Source organism: Pelmatolapia mariae, linkage group LG15, assembly GCF_036321145.2.
Source record: "Pelmatolapia mariae isolate MD_Pm_ZW linkage group LG15, Pm_UMD_F_2, whole genome shotgun sequence".
Lineage (NCBI taxonomy): Eukaryota > Metazoa > Chordata > Actinopteri > Cichliformes > Cichlidae > Pelmatolapia > Pelmatolapia mariae.
The window spans coordinates 37,224,777-37,244,644 of record NC_086240.1 but is presented as its reverse complement, the minus strand read 5'-3'; the positions used below and the strand labels follow the sequence as shown (position 1 = coordinate 37,244,644).

The 19,868-nt window shown below is 37.2% G+C and overlaps 4 protein-coding genes across 6 annotated transcripts; 2 read left to right on the top strand and 2 right to left on the bottom strand.

Moving 5' to 3' along the window:
* Positions 1 to 1,353: 1,353 nt before the first annotated feature.
* Positions 1,354 to 4,398, bottom strand: LOC134642768 (5-hydroxytryptamine receptor 3C-like). Its single transcript, XM_063494720.1, has 9 exons — positions 4,392 to 4,398; positions 3,818 to 4,067; positions 3,676 to 3,727; positions 3,438 to 3,544; positions 2,986 to 3,155; positions 2,723 to 2,889; positions 2,294 to 2,504; positions 1,748 to 1,933; positions 1,354 to 1,643 (listed from the first exon to the last, which is right to left on the bottom strand). Exons 1-9 carry the CDS (start codon positions 4,396 to 4,398, stop codon positions 1,354 to 1,356), a joined length of 1,440 nt encoding a protein of 479 aa, XP_063350790.1.
* A 1,767-nt stretch (positions 4,399 to 6,165) lies between these two features.
* LOC134643815 (receptor-transporting protein 2-like) lies at positions 6,166 to 7,041 on the bottom strand. Its single transcript, XM_063496385.1, has 2 exons — positions 6,885 to 7,041; positions 6,166 to 6,493 (listed from the first exon to the last, which is right to left on the bottom strand). Exons 1-2 carry the CDS (start codon positions 7,031 to 7,033, stop codon positions 6,166 to 6,168), a joined length of 477 nt encoding a protein of 158 aa, XP_063352455.1. The 5' UTR covers positions 7,034 to 7,041.
* Positions 7,042 to 8,693: 1,652 nt separating this feature from the next.
* On the top strand, positions 8,694 to 10,184 carry LOC134643656 (receptor-transporting protein 3-like). The gene is made up of 2 exons (XM_063496132.1): positions 8,694 to 8,839; positions 9,751 to 10,184. The coding sequence occupies exons 1-2, from the start codon at positions 8,694 to 8,696 to the stop codon at positions 10,082 to 10,084; spliced, it is 480 nt and encodes a 159-aa protein (XP_063352202.1). The 3' UTR covers positions 10,085 to 10,184.
* Positions 10,185 to 11,222: 1,038 nt separating this feature from the next.
* dynlt2b (dynein light chain Tctex-type 2B) lies at positions 11,223 to 15,710 on the top strand. 3 transcript variants are annotated; one of them, XR_010096393.1, is made up of 6 exons: positions 11,223 to 11,562; positions 12,104 to 12,237; positions 12,612 to 12,681; positions 13,358 to 13,421; positions 13,499 to 13,649; positions 15,490 to 15,575. XR_010096393.1 is itself a non-coding variant. In XM_063496272.1 (5 exons), exons 1-5 carry the CDS (start codon positions 11,516 to 11,518, stop codon positions 13,544 to 13,546), a joined length of 363 nt encoding a protein of 120 aa, XP_063352342.1. In that variant the 5' UTR covers positions 11,223 to 11,515; the 3' UTR covers positions 13,547 to 15,710. The 3 variants fall into 3 exon arrangements, 2 of the variants coding, with proteins under 2 accessions (XP_063352342.1, XP_063352341.1); XM_063496272.1 differs by having other exon boundaries at positions 13,499 to 15,710; XM_063496271.2 differs by lacking the exon at positions 13,499 to 13,649 and having other exon boundaries at positions 15,490 to 15,698.
* Positions 15,711 to 19,868: the final 4,158 nt, after the last annotated feature.

The following is a 19,868-nucleotide window of genomic DNA, read 5'->3' as shown; positions in this document are numbered from 1 at the left end:
TACTTTGTTTGTTTATCAGTGAGCAGAAAAGTGTTAACAGACTAAATTATATTCTAGTAATTAATTTAACTATAACACTGTTATACCTATACTGCAATAGCATGGCTACAAGCTATAAAACGTAATATTAAGCCTAATACTTTCCCATATACATTTAATGACTGTCTTCCTAACTGTGATGGAGAACGTGCAACATTTTAAATAAAAGACATATCGGGATCATGTCGGCATATCAGATTCTTATATTTGTTGCAATATCTGGGTTTTTTTTTTGATTGATGATAATTTGATTTCTCACTCCACAAAAGTAAAAGCCACCAACAATTCACTGTGCTCCTGATTATTTAGTTTTTAGTTTAGCTTCAGAGCTACCTCATAAACATCCAGTATTTCAATGAAATTTTCAACAATTTTTACACTCAGTCAGATTTACAGATGTTGTCTAGCATGATAGGTATTTATTCATAATCAAATCTCATGATAAATACTAAATCTAGATCGCTATGAACTACATGATCTATAAATACTACATCAGTGCATGATATAAAAACAGTGACCTGTCCTGAAGCATCATATCAATATCACCTTTTGTCATTTAATTTACTGAACACTAAAACTCCTAATATTTGTAAAAATATAAGAAAATACTGGGGGAAAGTGTTTAGAGTGTGCTTGAATGTCTTAAGACTATACTCACAGTTCACCATACTTGAAGTGAATATCCTATATGGCCTACCTTTGTGTTAAATAAAAACTACAGTGCTGAAACTGGAAGTTTTAAATGTCAAATGGAAAGCAGAAGATGGTGCCGTGATTGGCATAACGTCTCAAAGCTAAATTCCCTGTTTGAACGTCATTGCTTTGGGACCTGTCTGTGTGAAGTTTTTATGTTGTGTGGCTTGATAGGTTTGGTGCTCTGGCTTCCTCCCACAGTCTAAAGATTGCACTTAAAATGATTTAAGTACTTAGAAGGAATCCATTATACTATATAAATCTATATATATAATCTACACAGGGATATGATTGTGCATTTTGAAATGAATGTCACTCACAAATTTAATGAAATTTTACAGCTGTTTTATTTTGTATACAGTGGTTTCCTCCATTTAAAAATTGCACAGTACAACACAGAAGGATAAAGATGAATGATTATAAATGCAGCAGAGCTAATTTAAAGTCCAGTATGAAACAATAATACAAAATACAGTATAACTATACTATACATACTGCATAAATGTGCTCTAAGACAGTAGTTTTTCACACCATCTACAAAAATGACAACATATTGGTCAAAATGCACTAACATTCAACCCACTAGCACAAATGGAGAGCTTTAAAACACATGCCAGTTGCCTAGTTATTGTACGAATTAACCCAGATAATGATGATGGTGATAAAGCTGACTGAGATGAAGAGAATGTAGAGGCCAAACAGCAGACGGTCTATGATGAAACCCACCTGCATCCACTCCTCTGAGCTTTGGCTGTCCTTTAGCTCCTGATCAACCTTCAGGCGAATGGCCTGGAGGTCCTTGCCCAGTTTCTTGAGTTCATACACAGCCAGATCCTCCGCTGATTGCCCCTTTGGCTCTTGAGGCCCCACATAAGTTTCAATAGTTGCTACAGCAGTCCTGGTCTTAAGGTCTATTTCTAAGCAAAGTCAAGAAGAAATATTCATAGTCACCTAATCTTGTAACCTTTACATTTCTAAACTCGCTACTTATGTTTAATCACTATAAACCACATACCTGAAACTCTTGGCTTCTTATTCATTCGGGGCATACAAACAATAACACCCAGAAATTGCAGAAAAAGGACTCGCATCCAGTGAGGGACAGGAGAGAAGTCAGCAGACCCACACAGCAGGTTGGTGATGAGGATTGTTTCCAGCAGACTGGCCACCATCAGAGCCAGGCAGAGAGAAAAGAACACGTCTACAGAGAGACAAAGGAACCCAGAAACAATACAAGTTTACAATGTCACAGTCTAAGCCACTAATCTATATATTTTTATCTTAAAAGCTGTTCTTTAAATGCATATGTAAATATAGTTTAAAAAAAAGTGAACAGTGTTTACAAATTTGGACATAATAATATTGATTTTACTGTTCCACACATGTTATGTATGTGTATCTATAACAAATATATGGGATGTAAGGGTTCCCTTAATTTTCTTTAACCAGTACCTTTCATATCATAGGTTTTTTTTTAGTATAGGATAAGTTAATAATTAAAAAACATAACTATAAACAGTTTCAAGAAATCACTGTAGACATTTCGTTGACTGTCACTGACTTATGAGGGGTATGGTGTTTCCAGTGACCGGCAGCAAGTCATTCATGATGAGCAGGAAGACGGTGTAGCCGAGGATGAGGGTCATCTTGAAGGCGGACCTGTCCACGCTCTGTGGTGGCAGCAGGAAGCTGAAGAGGTCGACTGTGATGAGAAAGCAGCTGGGGAGGAGGAGGTTGACCACATACATAGTGGCCCGGCGCTTCAATCTGATCTGTACAATAAGGGAAAACTTGGTCAGGTATGTTTGTGCTGTGAAATCTTCTTATCGTGACCAAGTGGATCGTGTATGTGAGCAAATCGTGATTGTAGCTGTGTTGGATTTACAAAACAGGCATTATGGACACATTAATATGAGATATGTGAACAAGCCCAAGTATCTTCTCCTTTCTGCCTAATTACAGCAGTTTATTGGCACTGCAATCCACCTACATGAAATTCAAGCTCATCATAATAAAGATTCTCATTCTCTCCATCATGATTGACTTTAAAGGCGGTGATTTCCAGCAGCTCCCATTCACCCATGGTGGCCATCACACTCTTGGAGATCTGTGTTATTTGTTCTGCAGATCTTCCAAGAGAAATCTTTATATCGGTTGCTGTACAGAGAGGAAAAGCAAAGAGGAAAATACTGAGCTAAAGTTGAGCTCACTAATTGTCCACATGTAATGTATATGTATAAAATATTTTCTGACCATAGTGCAAGTAGGAGTTGAAGGTATACGTGCAGTTTTGTATGTCGAAGGGGAAGGTGTAGATATCGAGGTTACAGGAACTAACAACTCTGACAGGTAGAGCGCGATTCACTAGACCATTACTGTACAGGTACAGATAGGGAACAGGCGGTGCCTTGTTTTCCTCCATACTGTAAGAACAATTAGAAAAATTATGGCGTGAATAACAAACATGGCACCTATTTGAACATTTGCTAAGTGTCTAGTAGTTAGAAAATTATGGACCTATGAAAACAATAGCAACTTCACAGTTACATATAATAAAATTGCTGAGAGATGACCAAACATTAAAAAAGACAAATACAAAAATGTATTTATTATTAGGGAAATATAAGGAAAAGACTTGTTTTGGTTCCATAGATTATAATATGTGTATGCTTTGAGAGGCACAGGCTTGGTAATATATCACTTACAATTCATTGATTACAATATCGGGAATCCAAAATTGGCTTGAGGGAAGAGACATCACGTCTGTACCACACTGAACTGGGTCCCAGCTGACAAATTCATTCATCCACAACTAAAAGAACAAAACTCATGAGAATGGACAGATCACGCATGCTACACGTAATCATGATGGGTTTTTTTTTTTTTAAAGATTATTCCTGTATCACAGATGAACAAATGTAGCGGCATCATTGCAGTACTCACACACTGTAGCCAAATGTAAGTGGTCAAGAGTTGTGCCTTTTCATCCTGAAAGACAACCCAGTATATGCCAAGGGATTAAAAAACATTGGTGTTGCTATGGAAAGAGAATCCTTTGAGCTATGTGGATGTGGTTTATCCATTTCTCTTAGTAATTTGCTTAAAGAGTTTTAGAGTGCAGTCTGCATACACACTTGTGATGTGATGTGATATTCTGATAGGTGAACATACCACCCCTAGAATCCCATACAGAGTGAAGAAAGTAGTGACATTGGTGCATGTTGACATGTTCCTCACAGGCCGTATGTCATTCAAGTTAAAGACCGGAGACAGAGCCTCCAGCAGGGCAGGTTGGGTTGGCTGAGAGCAGCTAATGGTGTAATTACTGCAAAAAGCTGATGAGACAATGAAATAATATTGAGTGTAATTATGTTGCAATGTTTGGCTTGCAATGAGATTTTCACAAGAAAAAAAAATCAACATTTATCTTGTACTTTGTAGAAATCATTTGGAATTTAATGAATTCTGTATTGATTTGAATTTCCAATTTATAACTCAGTACAAGATAATTTCACTAATCCTGAAGTTATTTTACTCTGTTACGCAAACATTGTTCAGTACACACCAAAAACTTTCTTCTTTTTCTTTTTGAAACTGATGCTGACCTGTTGTTGAAAATGAAACTCAAATACTCATAGTATGGTTCAGAAAATTCTTACCTGGCATGAAGATACTGAAAGAAATAATCAGTGTAGACTTGATTGATGACAGGAGACCCTTGAATAAAAGCAAGTACAATCAAAAGGTCTGATGGTTAAATAATGAAACATTTAAATAAAGTAACAGAGGATGTATTGAATTGGTGGTGCTGTATTGAACCTAAGGAATAACATAACATAAACACAATGTAGGTATACTTTACCATTTTGAAAGTGAAATTGTTGTATTCCAGCTGTTTTGGAAACTGTTCTTTGATATACTAGTGAATAGTAATCTTCTCAAAAATGGACACATTCAAAAATTTTTGCTGTCAGCCCTATTAGTCAGCACCTACAGTCCTAAAGTGTGTCTCCACTTATCTGGGAAACTAACTCTCGCAAGTCTAAAGTCAGCCTTCATGGCCAAGATATACATAATGTCACTAAACAAAACGTGATGTGGACAAACCCATGGAAAGGTTGTGGAGCAGGCAAAACTAAAGGCAGGGCAAGTGCTTTGCCTATAGGTGTTTTCAGACAACATGCAGATAAACCACAGTTAATGTACTGTACCTCAGTGTGTGACTCGAAAAATGTTGAGGACTGACCACAGCAATGTCAGTGCCACACCTGCTGATCACAGGCAAATGAAGAGGTGTTGCTGTGTGACAAACAGGTTGACTTTGCTTTCATGCAAAACCTCCTATCAGCTAACCTTTTCCTTTTTTCAACAATTGTGCAAAGAAGAGTGGGCCAGAATTCCTCCACAGTGACGTAAAAAACTCATCAGCAGTTACCACAGATGCTTGATTGCAGTTCATGCTGCCAAAGGATGACATAACCAGTTATAAGGTTTAGGGGGCTTGTACTGATGTTTGAATAGCTTTTTTTAAATCATGAAAAACAGCAAGTTATAATTTAAAGGCAGATTTTTATTTATTCTTTGTATTATCTTTGTCTGCACTACAAACACTTCATAAGGGCAGTTTAATTACAGTTGCATGATCAGTAAACGTGATGCACTAAAGTCTCCTCTTGCACTGACGAATTTGAAAAAAAAAATGGAGAAATAAAATACATTTCCAGAAGATTTTTATTTTTTGTATTTTTGTAAGAAAACAATATCGCCTGAGAAAACAGCACGTTTTCACCCCCCCCCGCCCCCCCCCCCTTTTGTTTTACAATTAAAAAAGTAACATAGGAGAAAATGTACTTATTAATATTTATGAACATGATCATGTTTCTTCTTAAAATACCAATACAATAAAATCTTTGCATATTTTTTCTTGAAGAATGGTGTTTTTTTTCTCTTTGAAAAAATTACCCAGGCTCATTGTAAAACAATGTATTATATTTACCAACATTCATGGTATGTACCATGCTTCATGTGTAAGCTGTGTGTGTGGCTCTAAATCAAAATTAAAAAAGAAGATGTTGCCCACCTCTCTTGAACAATAATGTAATGCTTATTTTTTCAAAATATGTATTATTTATTTACAAAATCAGAAAATACGAATTTAAATGTGAAAAGTGACTCCTGTAGACCTTCATGTCATATTTAAATCTTGACTTATTTAATTTATTTGTAACAGTAAATGTATAAGAGCTTTTGTGCTAAGGAACGTTTTTAACAAACAAAGCAATATATTAGCTAAAGCTGTCTGCTACCAAGCACAAATAAAGGATAAATACAAAAATGTGCATCTGCTTATTACATAAAGAAGAAATACAATAAAACAGAATGAAAGAAGGCAAAGTTATGATCGAACAGAAACAGGCTGACTTTAAAAGTAGCTCATTTTGTACACACGCCTTTGATGCACCCCTCACAATGTGTGGGCTCATGGGGGCTATCGACGTCAAAGCTTCTGAAATACCGCTTCCGTCCACCAGGGTTTTTATGGTAGCACTTTTGTTTTATTTTCTCCACCAGATTCTCCATGAGGATGTGTACATTGTCAGATTCCACGCTGGGATTCTCCATTGGAGCTTCGGAGCACATCTTGCAGTTCTGGCGTAAGGGCCTCACCTTGACAGTGCCCTGCCCGTTTTTCAGGCACATGTGGAAGAGCACCTTTACCTTGTTGGAAGGCCATTCTCTTCTGCACATGGAACATTTAAACCTTGGAAATGAAAAAGAGCATGTGTTACTTTACTAGAAGAGAAAGTCTAGAGTGATTATTTTTAATACGAGTTTAAACTTGCATCGAATTGTTTTTTAACGAGATGGCACCCACGCAAGGAAGTGAAAGGAAACAAATGATGTCAGCTCCATCTTACATCTTCAGTTCTAGTGTTGCCAGTCTAAAAAATATGCTCCCATCATTGAAACTCTGGAATATTCTAGATTTTGATTGCACTGAACATTTAATGAACTAAGCCTCGTTAGCAACTACATTTATTCCCTCATCTTTAATGTTCTCATCTTCATGCACAGTAATTGGCCTAATGCAACTATATTTTTATATATTAACCTATGAAACATACCATACTGAATATACAAACCACACTGACCTTGCACCTGTGTTCCTGATGTACTGCTTCCAGCCCATGTGTAGATTGTCAGGCTCAATATTTTCATCATACTCTAAATACCAAGAGTCTCCTCGTTTAAGACTCTGTGCTTTAATACGAAAGATACGCATCCATTCAGGTGGCAGCATCTTTTCAGTTAAAGTGGTCGCTGGTAGCTGAAGAAGAAAGGTGACTCTAACAGCTGATGTGTGCAGTAAACAAACAGCTGGTGAGAATGAGTCATCCTCCTCAAGCTGCGAACTTTGACTGTGGCTCTGCCAGAAGAGTTTGTGGGGAAGACAAAACTTACAACTGTAAAACACGCTATCTTAAGTTTCAGTTACAGTTTTGTACAATCGATACTAGGTGGTGCACCTGAAGACTGAGAGAACTGAAACTGAAAGCGTTTCTTGTTAAGCAACACTGACACCTTCTGGTTGCTTTTCATGCTCCTCTTTGCCCAGGTAGACTCAGAAGGTTTTTCTGTATTGCTATACTTTTTTGCACACAGTCGGTGTGGCGAAAATGTGCAAAATGTTTTCACTGTGTATAAAAAAAGACATTAGTGAACATTTGTCAATAGAAAATTGTAGTCAGTATAATCTTTTAATAATATAAGTTTGCATATGATAGAATACTGCATGATGACCTCTTTATAACTCAGACTGTTTTGAATTCACTGTGACCCGTTATCATGCAGGGAAGGAGCAGTACCTGCTAGATAAGAGCTTAATAAGCAGTTTCACTTTGTACCAGGTAGAGGAGCCTCTCCTGGCACACGCACACACGCGCACACACACACACACACACACACACACACACACACACACACACACATATCCGCACATGCTCACGCATCAACATTCCACTGAACAACCGTATTCACTGTTGTATTACTCTTCTTGTGTATAAATAAAGACCAGGGCAGTGGCAGAGTGCGAGTTCCGGAGCCCTCACTCCAGGTGCAGGTGCTCTGTAACTGCCCTTGCATGCAAGTAAAACTGTGTGTTTCTCCTCTCTGATTCTCAGCTGAAGAAGTGTCTTAGAGTACATCTCTTGACAACATTAGTGGAAAAAAGTAGCTGATAAAAAACATTAGTGAACACGTGATTCTTATCATCGTGCTTATAACTCAACTCAGCACTATACCTACCTGCACTCTACTGATTTTGTTTTTCTTTTTGTGGCTTCTCCCTGGTAGCAGGTAGCTCTGCATATATATGTCTGTGCGCATGTTCAAGCAGGTAATCTTTTACTTGTTAAGCAAATGTGTGAAACTCTACACTATGGAGTCATTAATTATAATGTATAATAAGAATATATAACATTCATTTATTTATTTGCTTTTTCTGGTAACATAAGAGCAAAAAAGATGTTAATTTTACATGTTCACCACTTTATTTATTTATTTATTTTGCCAGAGTGAGAATATTTCACTCAAAGTAGTGAATGACAACAAATGTATGCACAAAGGTTAGGAGTATAAATACAGTCTGAATTCCCACCCAGGGAGAAGTGTCGAGGGCAACATAAACCAGCAGGTTCCAGTGTTGCATACTAGAAAACATTTCAGTTTCATTTCACTTACAATCTAATGATTCGCCATCTAATATTCTGATGTTCATTGTGTAAACCATAACTGAAACTTAAGGAAGCCTGCTTTTGCACTGGTAGCTTTCGGTTTCCTCTCAGCTGGTACAGCCTTATTTAAAGTTCACAGCTTGAGGAGTCATTCTCACGAGTTCCTTGTTTACAGTACAGATCAGCTGTTAGGGGTTTCTTTCTTCTTCAGCCGATTTAATTCAAAAGATGTCACCAGAATGGACACAAATCTTTCAGATTAAAGCAGAAGATCTTAAGCAAGGAGACTCTTGGGAATTACAATATGATGAAAATATTGAGCCTAATAAGCCAAACATGGACTGGAAGGAGTACATCAGGAACACAAGTGCAAGGTCAGCATGCTGAACAGCTGTTAATTACTGCAGCAGGTTTGCATGTAGTATTTGCATGAGTATTAATATTTACACTATTGTATATTTGTGTTACATTAACATGTCTTACATTACGTAATGTGCGTGATAACAGTACAACATCAATACATTTTAGTTATTAAGGAATATTTGTTCATTCCTTGTTTGGTACAATTCCAGAGTTTGAATGATGGAAAATAATTGGAAGTGGTATAAATACAATTTTACCTAAAAATACAGATTTTAGTCTACCAATACTTGCCTGGAAAAGCTATTCTAGCAATTCTAGCTCTATCTGGTATAATGTAAACTGGAATAAGTAACATCAGATGATTTGTTTTCCTTTTATGTTCTTGTTCTTTACTTTTCAAATGTCATTATTACACTATTAATTAGCCAAATAGCTAATAATTTGGTCTGCTCAGCTACATCTAAAAATATATTTATTAGATTTTCCTCTTTCTTTTTATGACATGTATTGTATTACTGTGGTGGCACATCACTGTAACACTGTAATGAATGTACTCATATTCACCTATCCATCCACAGGTTGCCACTGAGTATTCTCTAAATAAAACAAAAAAGCTGAGTTAACAAATTTAAACATAAACATTATATGAATCACACATTCATCCATCAGAGGGGACACAGTTAAGCATGAGAAACTCAGTTATATCTCCTCCCACTGCCCTTGTAAATGCATTTGATTCCACCGAACATCTCTACTACTTACAGATGTAATTCTGAATGCAACACAGGGCAGCTATCAGCTTTTACACAAATCATGAGTTTAGTGCAAGTTTGTGTCGTTAAATGAAAAATTCTGAATTTTTTAAAAGTAATTTTGACTTATACTGAAACAGACATGCTCTTTCTCTTTTTTTAATTTCAAGTTTCGAATGTTCCATGTGTCGAAGAAAGTGGCCTTCCAACAAGGTGAAAGTGCTCTTCCACATGTGCCTGAGAAATGGGCAGGGCACTGTCAAAGTGAGGCCTTTACGTCAGAACTGCAAGAAGTGCACAAATGCTCCAATGGAGAATCCGAAGAGTGAATCTGAGAACATAAACACCCTCATGGAAAAACTGGTGGAGAAAATAAAACAAAAGTGCTACCATGAAAAGCTCGAGGAAAGCCACCGACCTTTCAGACTCTATGAAGTCAAAAGTCCCCATGAGCCTAAACACTGTGAGGGGTGCATAAAAGGAGTGTGTACAAACAATCTGTAGTTTTAAATCTATTTACTTATAATATCTGATTCAGGGGCTTTAATTATGCTGTTTGCCTCACATAATGGTAATGTCAGTGCTCAGTCATGACTTCAAAGCTGAAGGGTATACAATTCACAAATTCTGCACAAGCAAAACATGAAGTCCATTTGTGATTAGACATGTGAAAATTTACTGTTTACAAACAAATTGCACCTAAGTCAAAATTGTCTACTTTTATCAGTAAATGTAGCATAATGTTTACAGGAGTCACTATGTCAAAATGATTTTTAAATAAAAAAAAAAACCAAAAACATAATGGTGATGTTGCAATAAGAATTTGGGACTTTATGATATTGTTTCTTCTGTTGAATGCATTGTTGTTGAGGTGGATAGCAGTTTATTTATTTATTTGTCTTCTGTTTAATGAAGTAAGCTAAATGACATGAAAGATCATATACAAATGTATATTATTATTATTAATATTTATATTTGTCTTTGTCCCCTGTTGGTCTGAAGTGTTCTATATAATGAGCAACTGAAATGAAACAAGTGCATCTTTGTGCCTCTTTGCTAACAACCTCTGTGGTTTAAAGTAAGAATAAAAATTGCTAAAAGATGTAGATTTTGCACATATAATGACACTATTTAGCTAGCATAAATTAAAAATTAATTAAAACTTTTGAAATCGCTGTGGAAAATGTGTCTGCATCTCTATATTGTCAGAGCTGGAAGTTGTTCTTTAAAGACAAATTTACTCACATCTTATCAGTTTTGGGTCTCTTTCTTCAGGTACGCTGAGCAATGGGAAGCATGATTTCATCAGACTGCAGCTAAAAGGCCTTAGAACCAGCTGCATTCAGAAGTCACGCAGATACCATGAGTAGCCCAGTAGTTGAAATTATTACAGATATTAAAAAACGTCATTTTAAGACAGTGTGAATCATGTATGAGTAAAGGCAGTAACACATCACTAATGGGGACAGAGTATAAATGCATTAGGTGGAAAAAAGAAACGATTTCCTAAGTAGTAGAAGGTTTATGTGTTTAGGTTTACAAGATGATGAAGGAAGGCTTGCAGACAGCTGTCCACATGTTGTAGCTGTTTACGATCACCAGGGGGCAGTGTCACTGAGGCCTACTACAGCTTCTACTGCTGTTGATCTTTCAGCTAGTCACCGAGAAGAGCGGAGTTAAATCGAAACTGAAATCGAGTGTTAAAAACTGTGAAAAGTGTCCAGTAGCGCCATTATCTGTGATCTTCGTGCTTTTTTTAATCAACTTTAATGTAAACGCGGAAGAAAAACGAACCGGATAGCTAAGCGTTACTCTTATTTTGAAACAGGAAACAAGGGAAAACGTCGCCATGGTTACGGGTAGCATTTGGCTAGCTTCTTAAAGACGCTCTTCACTTTTATTTGCTCGATACTGTAGTTTGAGTACTCATATACCATGGGGGAGTCCGATACTTACCACATACGACCCAATCATCAGCAGAAGTGAGTTGATTCATGTGGTTAAACGGCTTTTTTCACACAAGTAAAGAAAACTTAATTTAGCCTTTTAGCTAGCTGATTCGCGGTCTACTTTTAGCTGCGCAGTTGTTCCAGCCTTGAATAAATTACATCTAACGTCAAACTTAATTTAGTAGTATAAATACTATCATTCGTCAGTCAAAATAATGTGGTTACGTGTGCAAACTTGAATTTTTAACCGAAGTTTAGTCTGTTACATGCTCATGCAGATTTATCTGCAGGAACTTTACCTATCTTTCCTGTACAATGCAAATGTACCAGGGCATTCAAATGTGATTACTTTAGGCATGTAATTACAATATACAGTGCCATAGGTAAATAAGTTTAAAATGAAAAAACAAACAAAAAAAAAACAACTTATAGCCTATTGAATATAGAATGTATTGTTCACATGACGTTTATTAGCATGCATGTTGCCATTATTAAGATATTTGTGTATCAGAGGCTCATTGTGCTCGTTGGAAGGTTCATTTGCTGTCTTGTTGTTTTCCTGTAAATCTTGCAGGTTCAGGCCAGCTGTTGTGAAGGAGTGTATTCGTGAAATTGTGAGGGAGCGACTGTCTGGGGTGCAGTACAATCCAGAGGAAGTCCCAGAGCTGACCCGTTCACTGGCAGACTCTGTGAAGGACAAAATAAAGAGTGAGTGAAGCATTGTCGCTCTCATGTGCTGTCAAAAGGACAGAACAGTCAATTATTTCTGAAAATTTTAGCTGCAGCTTAAAATGACCACTTTAATTATAGAATGTGAAGTTGAAAAAAATCCTGCAGAGACCTGACAACTTTCAGCAGTGGAAATGCAGCAATGACAAGACTAAAAGGGTTGTGGATCTTCACAACAGGCTGTTGGAGCAATAAATATATTACAGCATAAATTCCTGGCCCCACAATATTAATGAATTATTTCCCATTTAAACTAATTTGATTAGTAAAAAATATTGACTAATATTTATATTACACAGTATTTTTTTCTTTTGGATGTACATATAAAATACTCATATTTTCTTTGTGAACAGATGCAGGATTTGACAAATATAAGCTTGTTGTGCAGGTGGTCATTGGAGAACAGCGAGGGCAGGGAGTCAAGTAAGTCTTCATTTGGTACTGGAAACATTAGTGTCTTGCTCTTGACTTTCAGAAACTGACTTTGACACAGGGATTCCGGTTAGGTCTCAGGGCTCAGTGTATTTTTTAGACATGTCATATGTGGTACAAGAGACCGGATCAAAATCAAATCAAATCACTTTTATTGTCACATCACATGTGCAGGTACACTGGTACAGTACATGTGAGTGAAATTCTTGTGTGCGAGCTTCACAAGCAACAGAGGTGTGCAAAAATACAATAACATAAGAACAAGCAAAATATAAGAATGGCTAAATCTGAGAATTATATGAATAAATATATGTACCTTATAAGAGTGTATGCATATTACTGAATGTGTATACTAAATATGTATATCTACGTGTGTGTATATATGTGTGTGTGTGTGTGTATACATATTTTACAAATTCATTCAGGTTATTATCAAAGATCTGCTCTTCATATTTACATCATCAGTATCAGCAAACACCTGATTAAGGTAAAACTGTAGTGATTCAAAATTACTAAAAATTTGAAGTATCAGTAAAAGCAAACGGTAGGACCGTCTCAAGAAGACACAACCATTATTTTACATTTTTTCAACATAGTTTTTTTTAAGTAGTTCAAACTTTAAGATTTTCTTAGCTTGGTCTCTGTTTGTGTTTTTTTTTCTCCCCAGGATGTCTTCCAGGTGTTTTTGGGATGCTGACGCAGACAGCTATGCAGAGGATGTTTTCATGAATGTAAGTGCTCTGCTCAGTCACATGTTCATCACTCGAGAGTCCGCTTCCTAAAAAGCACTCTGATTTTCCCTCCACAGGACAGCTTGTTCTGTGTGGTAGCAGTTTTTGGAAGCTATTACTACTGAGGAAGAGAGGATGGACCACAGGAAAAAAAGACTTTTACATGAAAATGAGCTGGCCTCAACTAAAGAAGCGACACACATCTGGTCTTTAAAATGAAAAACCTCAGTGAGATTTTGTGGCTTTTATTTCTTACCTCAAAACATTGTAATTATATAAAATGATAAATATACTGTTACTGTATACAAGGTTACAATACATTATGTTCACTTGGGTCTATTATATGCCCAAGTTACTGTTTATGAGAATAGCATCTGAGCTCTGTGAGTTCTCTGAAAGCTGACTGCTTTTAATGTGCAGTTTCCAGCATTTTTTAATACATGTAATAATATGATCATCTGCTCTATGCACAGGCAGGTTTATTCCAAAAGCCTTTAAAGTGGCATTGTCTTCATACAGTTTCACAAAAGTCTTTAGTTTGTTTTATGCAGTAAACCAAACAAATGAATAAAGGTGAGATTTAATATATTTGGTGACATTTTAATTTTTCACATCTACACCTATTAATATAACTTTATTTACCCCACACTGCTGAAATTCAACTGTCACAACAAAAAGTGAATCAAAGACATACAAAAGGCTATTGTTGGTATAGGAAAAATGTTATTGTGAAAAAACAAAAGATTGTATTGTTATTTCGAGCAGTTGACTTAGCAGAACTGATCCAGCAGAGGTCAGTATCTGCCTGTAGTCGCCAAAATCCAGATGCACGGATTTTTTTTTTTTTTTTAATTAAAGTTATGTGTGTTCGGGTCGGAACCGCCACGAGTCCCGACTTCGTCAAAGGAAAAACAAATTGTTCAGCAGTTTGCGGCGGGACTCCTGGTCCCTGTTTCTCCACAGAACACGAAACAACTCGGAAACAGTTTTAGGTCCTGGTTGCGTTTAGCTTTAAAAAAAAGTTCATGGTAGAATTTCACCAGCAGTTGCAGTCTAAGATGGTGGAGTTAGTTTAGGAAACATCGGTATGAATGTCTATCCGTGGGAAATGGCAGACAGGAAGGGCCTGCGCTAACTGGTCAGCAGCTTTCAAAATAAGAGCTCAGAGACTGTCTAAGTATGTCCAAGATGAAGTAAAGGAAATCGTGAATTGCCTAGGAAACCCACCTTCTGTAAATATACAAAACATTAACAAATTATTCTTTACTATATATTAACATATATTCATTAAGTGATGCCGTTTTGAACAGTGATGGCATCAAGCTGAGAGCTAATTACACAAGGCTCTGCTGACAAACAGGTCATAAAAGAACAGGAAAAGATTTAATTTGTATGTTTATAAGTTGTATGTTTAAATGCTTAGTTTTATTTACTGATGCAGGAAATGTATGAACCATTTTATGTTATATATAGTGTTAAGCACTGAATGTTCTTGATTCTGAATGAATGTTTCAAGCTAAAATTCATTGATGTCAACACATTTTTCTGTCTGGTTGTTCAGTGTTGCTTTGGTTCCTGAATCAAAGTCAGTCTGACTGCGATCTAGTGCATCACAGATTCAGCCATCATGAGTTTGTTGGCTTATTGCGAACATTATTTCTGTGGTGTTTTCATTATTGTGATTATTTAATGGCACTTTCAGAAGTGAAGTGATCATAGCTTTGCATGCTCTACTATCTTTTCATCCTTTTATGTCAACGACAAATGGACTGTATAAAGCTGCAGAAGTAATATTGTGTGTGGATAGAACAGCACCATAATCAAACCATGCCTGAAAAGCTTCCCTGCACTTTGTGACCATGTCATTACGTATTACCTTTTTTTTTCTTCGTCAAGCTGGTTCCATCACTTTGTAGCTGGAATTTTAAATGAAACTTTAGCTAATTGTTAGCTACTGGGTCATTAGTACCCATGATAATTCTAAATTAAACTCTTTAGCATTTAGTTTAAAAAATATGACATAGTGTCATGTCTAAAGTTTTTTTTTTTCCATCTTGATGACATGTAGGCATCTTCCATACTTGTGCCCAGAAGTCTCCCTGGACTGTGCCCAGAAGCTGTACTGACACCCTGTCTACACTCATAGCCCCCTGGCTTCTTATTGAAAATAAAGTGAATTGCAGGTGTTGCTGTCTGTGTGAAAAACATGTAACATCTTTGTTCAACAAAATCCATAGGTGTTTAATTGACTGAGATGTGGTTTCATCTGCCCTTTGGATGGAGGCATTGTCAGTTTGGAAGCGAATTCTCATATCAGGATAAACCTGTTCAGTAATTGAATACATTGGATTACAGATAAAGTTTTTATTGATTTGCAGTGACCCTTATATCTAAGGAAAAAAGTCATCCCATCAAAATATCCACCACAGCATAACAAAGTCTCAGGAAGCACTCAGGACAGGGGTCAAGGGTTAAGATGTTTCCTTTAAGTCTTTTTTCTGTCCGTAACTTAACATTTTAGGGACTATAATATACCAGTTCATGCTAACATATACAAGATATGGGACTGTTGTGCAATAAAAGGTTAGTAAACTCCAGATGATTGCATTACACATTTCAGCCTTGTTTTTGCAGTAGAGAAACTGGAATTAGCAGAAATGGTTGTTATGGGTATATGGTACACTGGTTATTAAAAAAAATGGTACAAATGATACAAAACATTCTAAACTGACTAATTAGTTCATATTTGTGGCAGGGATATCTCAGTAGGTAGAGTGGTCGCCCCATGATCGGGAGGTCGGGGGTTCGAATCCACTGAATGGTTACCATGCGGTACCCCTGAGCAAGGTACTGTCCCTACACACTGCTCCCCGGTGTGGCTGCCCCACTGCCTTACTATTATTTTAAAATAAACTATAGTTTACAACAACAACAAAAAAAGAAATACTAATTTGATGGCAATGATGAAAGTGCCATAATGGCATTTAAAACAATAATAAACAAAACCATAAAGTCCACACGTTACTCAACACTATACAAAATACCTTAGGTTTAGTTAAATTTATGGCTTTTGGTAATTATTTGGTCACCTAGCAACAATCCACACAAAATGGTGCATGCAGCGACTTTCTTATTTTTCATACAGTCAATATAACTCATGCATGCTGCAGAAGTTGTGGAATGCATATGAAGACAGATATCCGCCAGATAAATGAAATATGTTTCTTTTTTCTAGAAAATTGAAAAATGTACATTTCTTTGCTTAAACAGCCCAGCTGTCTCTCGTCCTCAAAACCTGAAGTGCCAAGCAACATTCAAATGTTTAAGCTGTTCCAGAAACTCAGTTGGGTTTGCTTTTGGAGCTCTGAGATTAGGGGTCTCTCACCAAAGCAGTATCGTTTACTGAGATTATAGGACAGACCTTTAAACTGTGGTCACAGGTATTACATAGAGGTGTAACTTTAAGCTGTCACCCTGGTTCCATTAAGATGAGGCTGGCCTGAGTGACCTGGATTGTGGCTATAAAAGGGAGGGTGAGTGCTTATGATGAGGGAAGCTTCTTCCAGAAAATCCTAAAAAGCTGTTTCAAAGGCTTACTTTTGTTCCTTAGCCAGACTGCTCAACTGTCTTCCTCCAGTCTCTCTGTGTATTCTGTCATCTCTTGGGTTGCACTCAGATATTGATTGAAGCTGTTTAAGTCACAGGTTAACTGATCAGCTTATGATCAGCTTACCACTAACATAATTATCTGTTATCCTGTGAACAGTCTGTAAATCTTAAGTGTGAAGCAGCTAAGGCCAAGTCAAACGTGCACAAGGTTGTCACAGTTGTCTTTGTTGGTGTGCAAATATAGTAGTTGTGTTCTGCCAGACATCAACGGAATGACAAATAACAACTTAGACTGCACGCTAAAATAATGACTTCAGGGCCTTGCATTACTTTGCCAGCCCAGCACAACACCAAACTTGGTAACTTCTTTCCATTCAGAAAGGAAATACTGCAAACATTGTGAGACAAAGCAGAAGAAGCCTAAGCGCGTTGGTATTTGAAGCACCTCAGGACTGCTTTTTCTCATCAGGCTGGGTCATGTTGAAGCAGACAGTTACTTAAAACCAACAACACTGACACTTTGACCAAATGTAATAATTGTATGACACACCAGGATATTCAGTATACAGGAAATTCAGAAGTCATGGCTGATAAGCAAGTCTACAGACTACTTAAGGCCAGGAATACTGCTTTCAGATCTGCTGACAGTCTGAGGGCAGCCAGGGTCAACCTGTCACATGGCATCAGAAGAGCCAAACACCACTACATAAAAAAAAAAAAAAAAAAAAAAAAAAATCACTCCGAGATAGGAAAGGCTTTAGGAGTCTGGGGAAAGGCATTTAGACCATCACCGACTACAAACACCCACCAGAGACCTTTGACAGTAACATTGCTCTACTCAACAACCTCAGCACCAAACCTCCACAGAAGACTTGTCACCACTGAGGAAACAAGGCTTGCAAGGCTGCTGTTCCAGGCGACATACCCGGTTGTGTATGGAGCTCAAAGATGTTCTCAACAACATCTTCAAAACTTCTCTGAGACAGGCACCCCATATCAAAGTTACCACCATAATACCAGTACCTAAGAAGACCTCGCCATTCTTCAGTGATTACCACCCTGTTGCACAGATCCCCATCTTCACAAAACATTTTAAAAGGCCAATCATGTAAGCCATCCTCCCTCCCTGCCTTGACCCTTTTCCCTTATCAGGCAATTTCCTTTTTCCTCCACTCAGCTCTCACCCACCAGGGCACACACACACACACACACACGCACACACACACACACATGAAAAAATAAAACTTATGTCAGAATGCTGTTCATAGACTTTAGCTCAGCATTCAACACAATCATCCCCCTTGGACTTAGTATGCAAACTGGACCAGCTGAGCCCGAACACCTCACTTTTTTAATAGACTTCATCAATGGGGGACCACAAGCACTTTGGGTCAACAAGAACGCATCGACCACCATCACGCTGAGCACTGCAGCCCTCCAAGCATGTGGCTTCATTAACTTTGTGGATGACACAAACGCAATGTGGTCTCACCAAAAAAACAACACCGAGAGGCCAACCAACCCGTCGTGTGGTACAGTGGCAATAATGACTTCTTAAATGTGGAGACAACAAAAGGGACTGTTCTGCTGTGGAAAGGGTGAGCAGCACCAAATTTATGGATGTGCATAACACAGATGACCTTTCCTGGACAAACAAAAATGCATCTATGGTCAAGAAAGCCAGTACACACAGTAAACTTCCTCTGCAGATTGAGAGAGCGAGAGCCCCGGTGCTGATTTTGTGCTCCTTCTACTGAGGCAGAATTGAAAGCATCTTGACTACCTACATCACTGTGTGGTTCGAAAAATATACTTCCTCCAACCACAGCAGCGCCATTTACTGCAGTGCACAGTAAATAGCGCAGGAAAGCTCACTGCTGTCCCCCTGGTCTTCTTCATGGACCACTTCGTGGGCTCAAACCTTTACTGTACATGCATAATTCATATTCTTCTAATTTTGAATTATTCTTATTTTGTTTGTGGACTGGGTGAAACAATATTTTACTCCTGTGTATGACTGGCAAATATGGCAGAATTGACTTTGAAATATGTATTAGGTTATTGCAGACAAAGGTGTGATGAGTTGATTACCTTGTTTCACTGAGTTATATGGAAATTAGAGCTGATGGAAGATCAGTTAGAATCCAGCAGTGATGGTGGCATCACAGTGGCAGTGGCACCATTAAATGATGTCTGAAATCATGCTTTTCTAGATCAAACAGACAATTAACAAAACAACTGAGTTTGACAGGGGAATTTATTTCATATAAAATTGCTTGCACAGATGGAAATGACTCAGGCGCCACTTATGTAAATGTATATAAACTTCTTTAAATACATTTAATCTAATACTAAAGTATTAAAATGAATTTATTGATCTTTTGGTCTACTGTGGCTTTCACTGTGAGCACCATTACATACTTTCTCTTATTTATGCCAGTGATTACCAGCCATTTATCTGTCACATGTGCCATTTTCAGTCTGTCTGATGTAGAGTTAGGTTTTTTTTTTTTTTTTTTAAGTGTTTCTAAAGGTATTAGATCAAAAACAGGTGAGACACATTTGTATTTACTTTTAGTTGATTACATTCCTGATGTACAGTTTTTAAAATGTGGGCTAAAACACAATTTGGATTTTAACAGTTTATTAGAAGTTTGGGAATTTTGGAAACATCTCATGCTCTTTGCATTTAAAAAATAGCATTTTTATATTGGCTTTTCCTCCTATATATTATTTCCTCACAAGTTCCCTTTAACCACAGTTAGCAGTTAGCAGTTGTGACAATTAGGAGTTATTTAAAAAAGATCTTCAGTTAAGGAATTGAGATCTCTTCTGTCT

Coding starts and splice junctions, on each gene's coding strand:
- LOC134642768 (XM_063494720.1), bottom strand. Junction 3,545..3,675: donor CTTACATTTGGCTACAGTGT/GTGAGTACTGCA, acceptor TTGTTCTTTTAG/TTGTGGATGAATGAATTTGT. Junction 1,934..2,293: donor AAACACCATACCCCTCATAA/GTCAGTGACAGT, acceptor GTCTCTCTGTAG/ACGTGTTCTTTTCTCTCTGC.
- LOC134643815 (XM_063496385.1), bottom strand. CDS start 7,033: ATGCTGCCACCTGAATGGATGCGTATCTTTCGTATTAAAGCACAGAGT. Junction 6,494..6,884: donor ATCAGGAACACAGGTGCAAG/GTCAGTGTGGTT, acceptor TTCATTTCCAAG/GTTTAAATGTTCCATGTGCA.
- LOC134643656 (XM_063496132.1), top strand. CDS start 8,694: ATGTCACCAGAATGGACACAAATCTTTCAGATTAAAGCAGAAGATCTT. Junction 8,840..9,750: donor ATCAGGAACACAAGTGCAAG/GTCAGCATGCTG, acceptor TTTAATTTCAAG/TTTCGAATGTTCCATGTGTC.
- dynlt2b (XM_063496271.2), top strand. CDS start 11,516: ATGGGGGAGTCCGATACTTACCACATACGACCCAATCATCAGCAGAA. Junction 11,563..12,103: donor CGACCCAATCATCAGCAGAA/GTGAGTTGATTC, acceptor TAAATCTTGCAG/GTTCAGGCCAGCTGTTGTGA. Junction 12,238..12,611: donor TGTGAAGGACAAAATAAAGA/GTGAGTGAAGCA, acceptor CTTTGTGAACAG/ATGCAGGATTTGACAAATAT.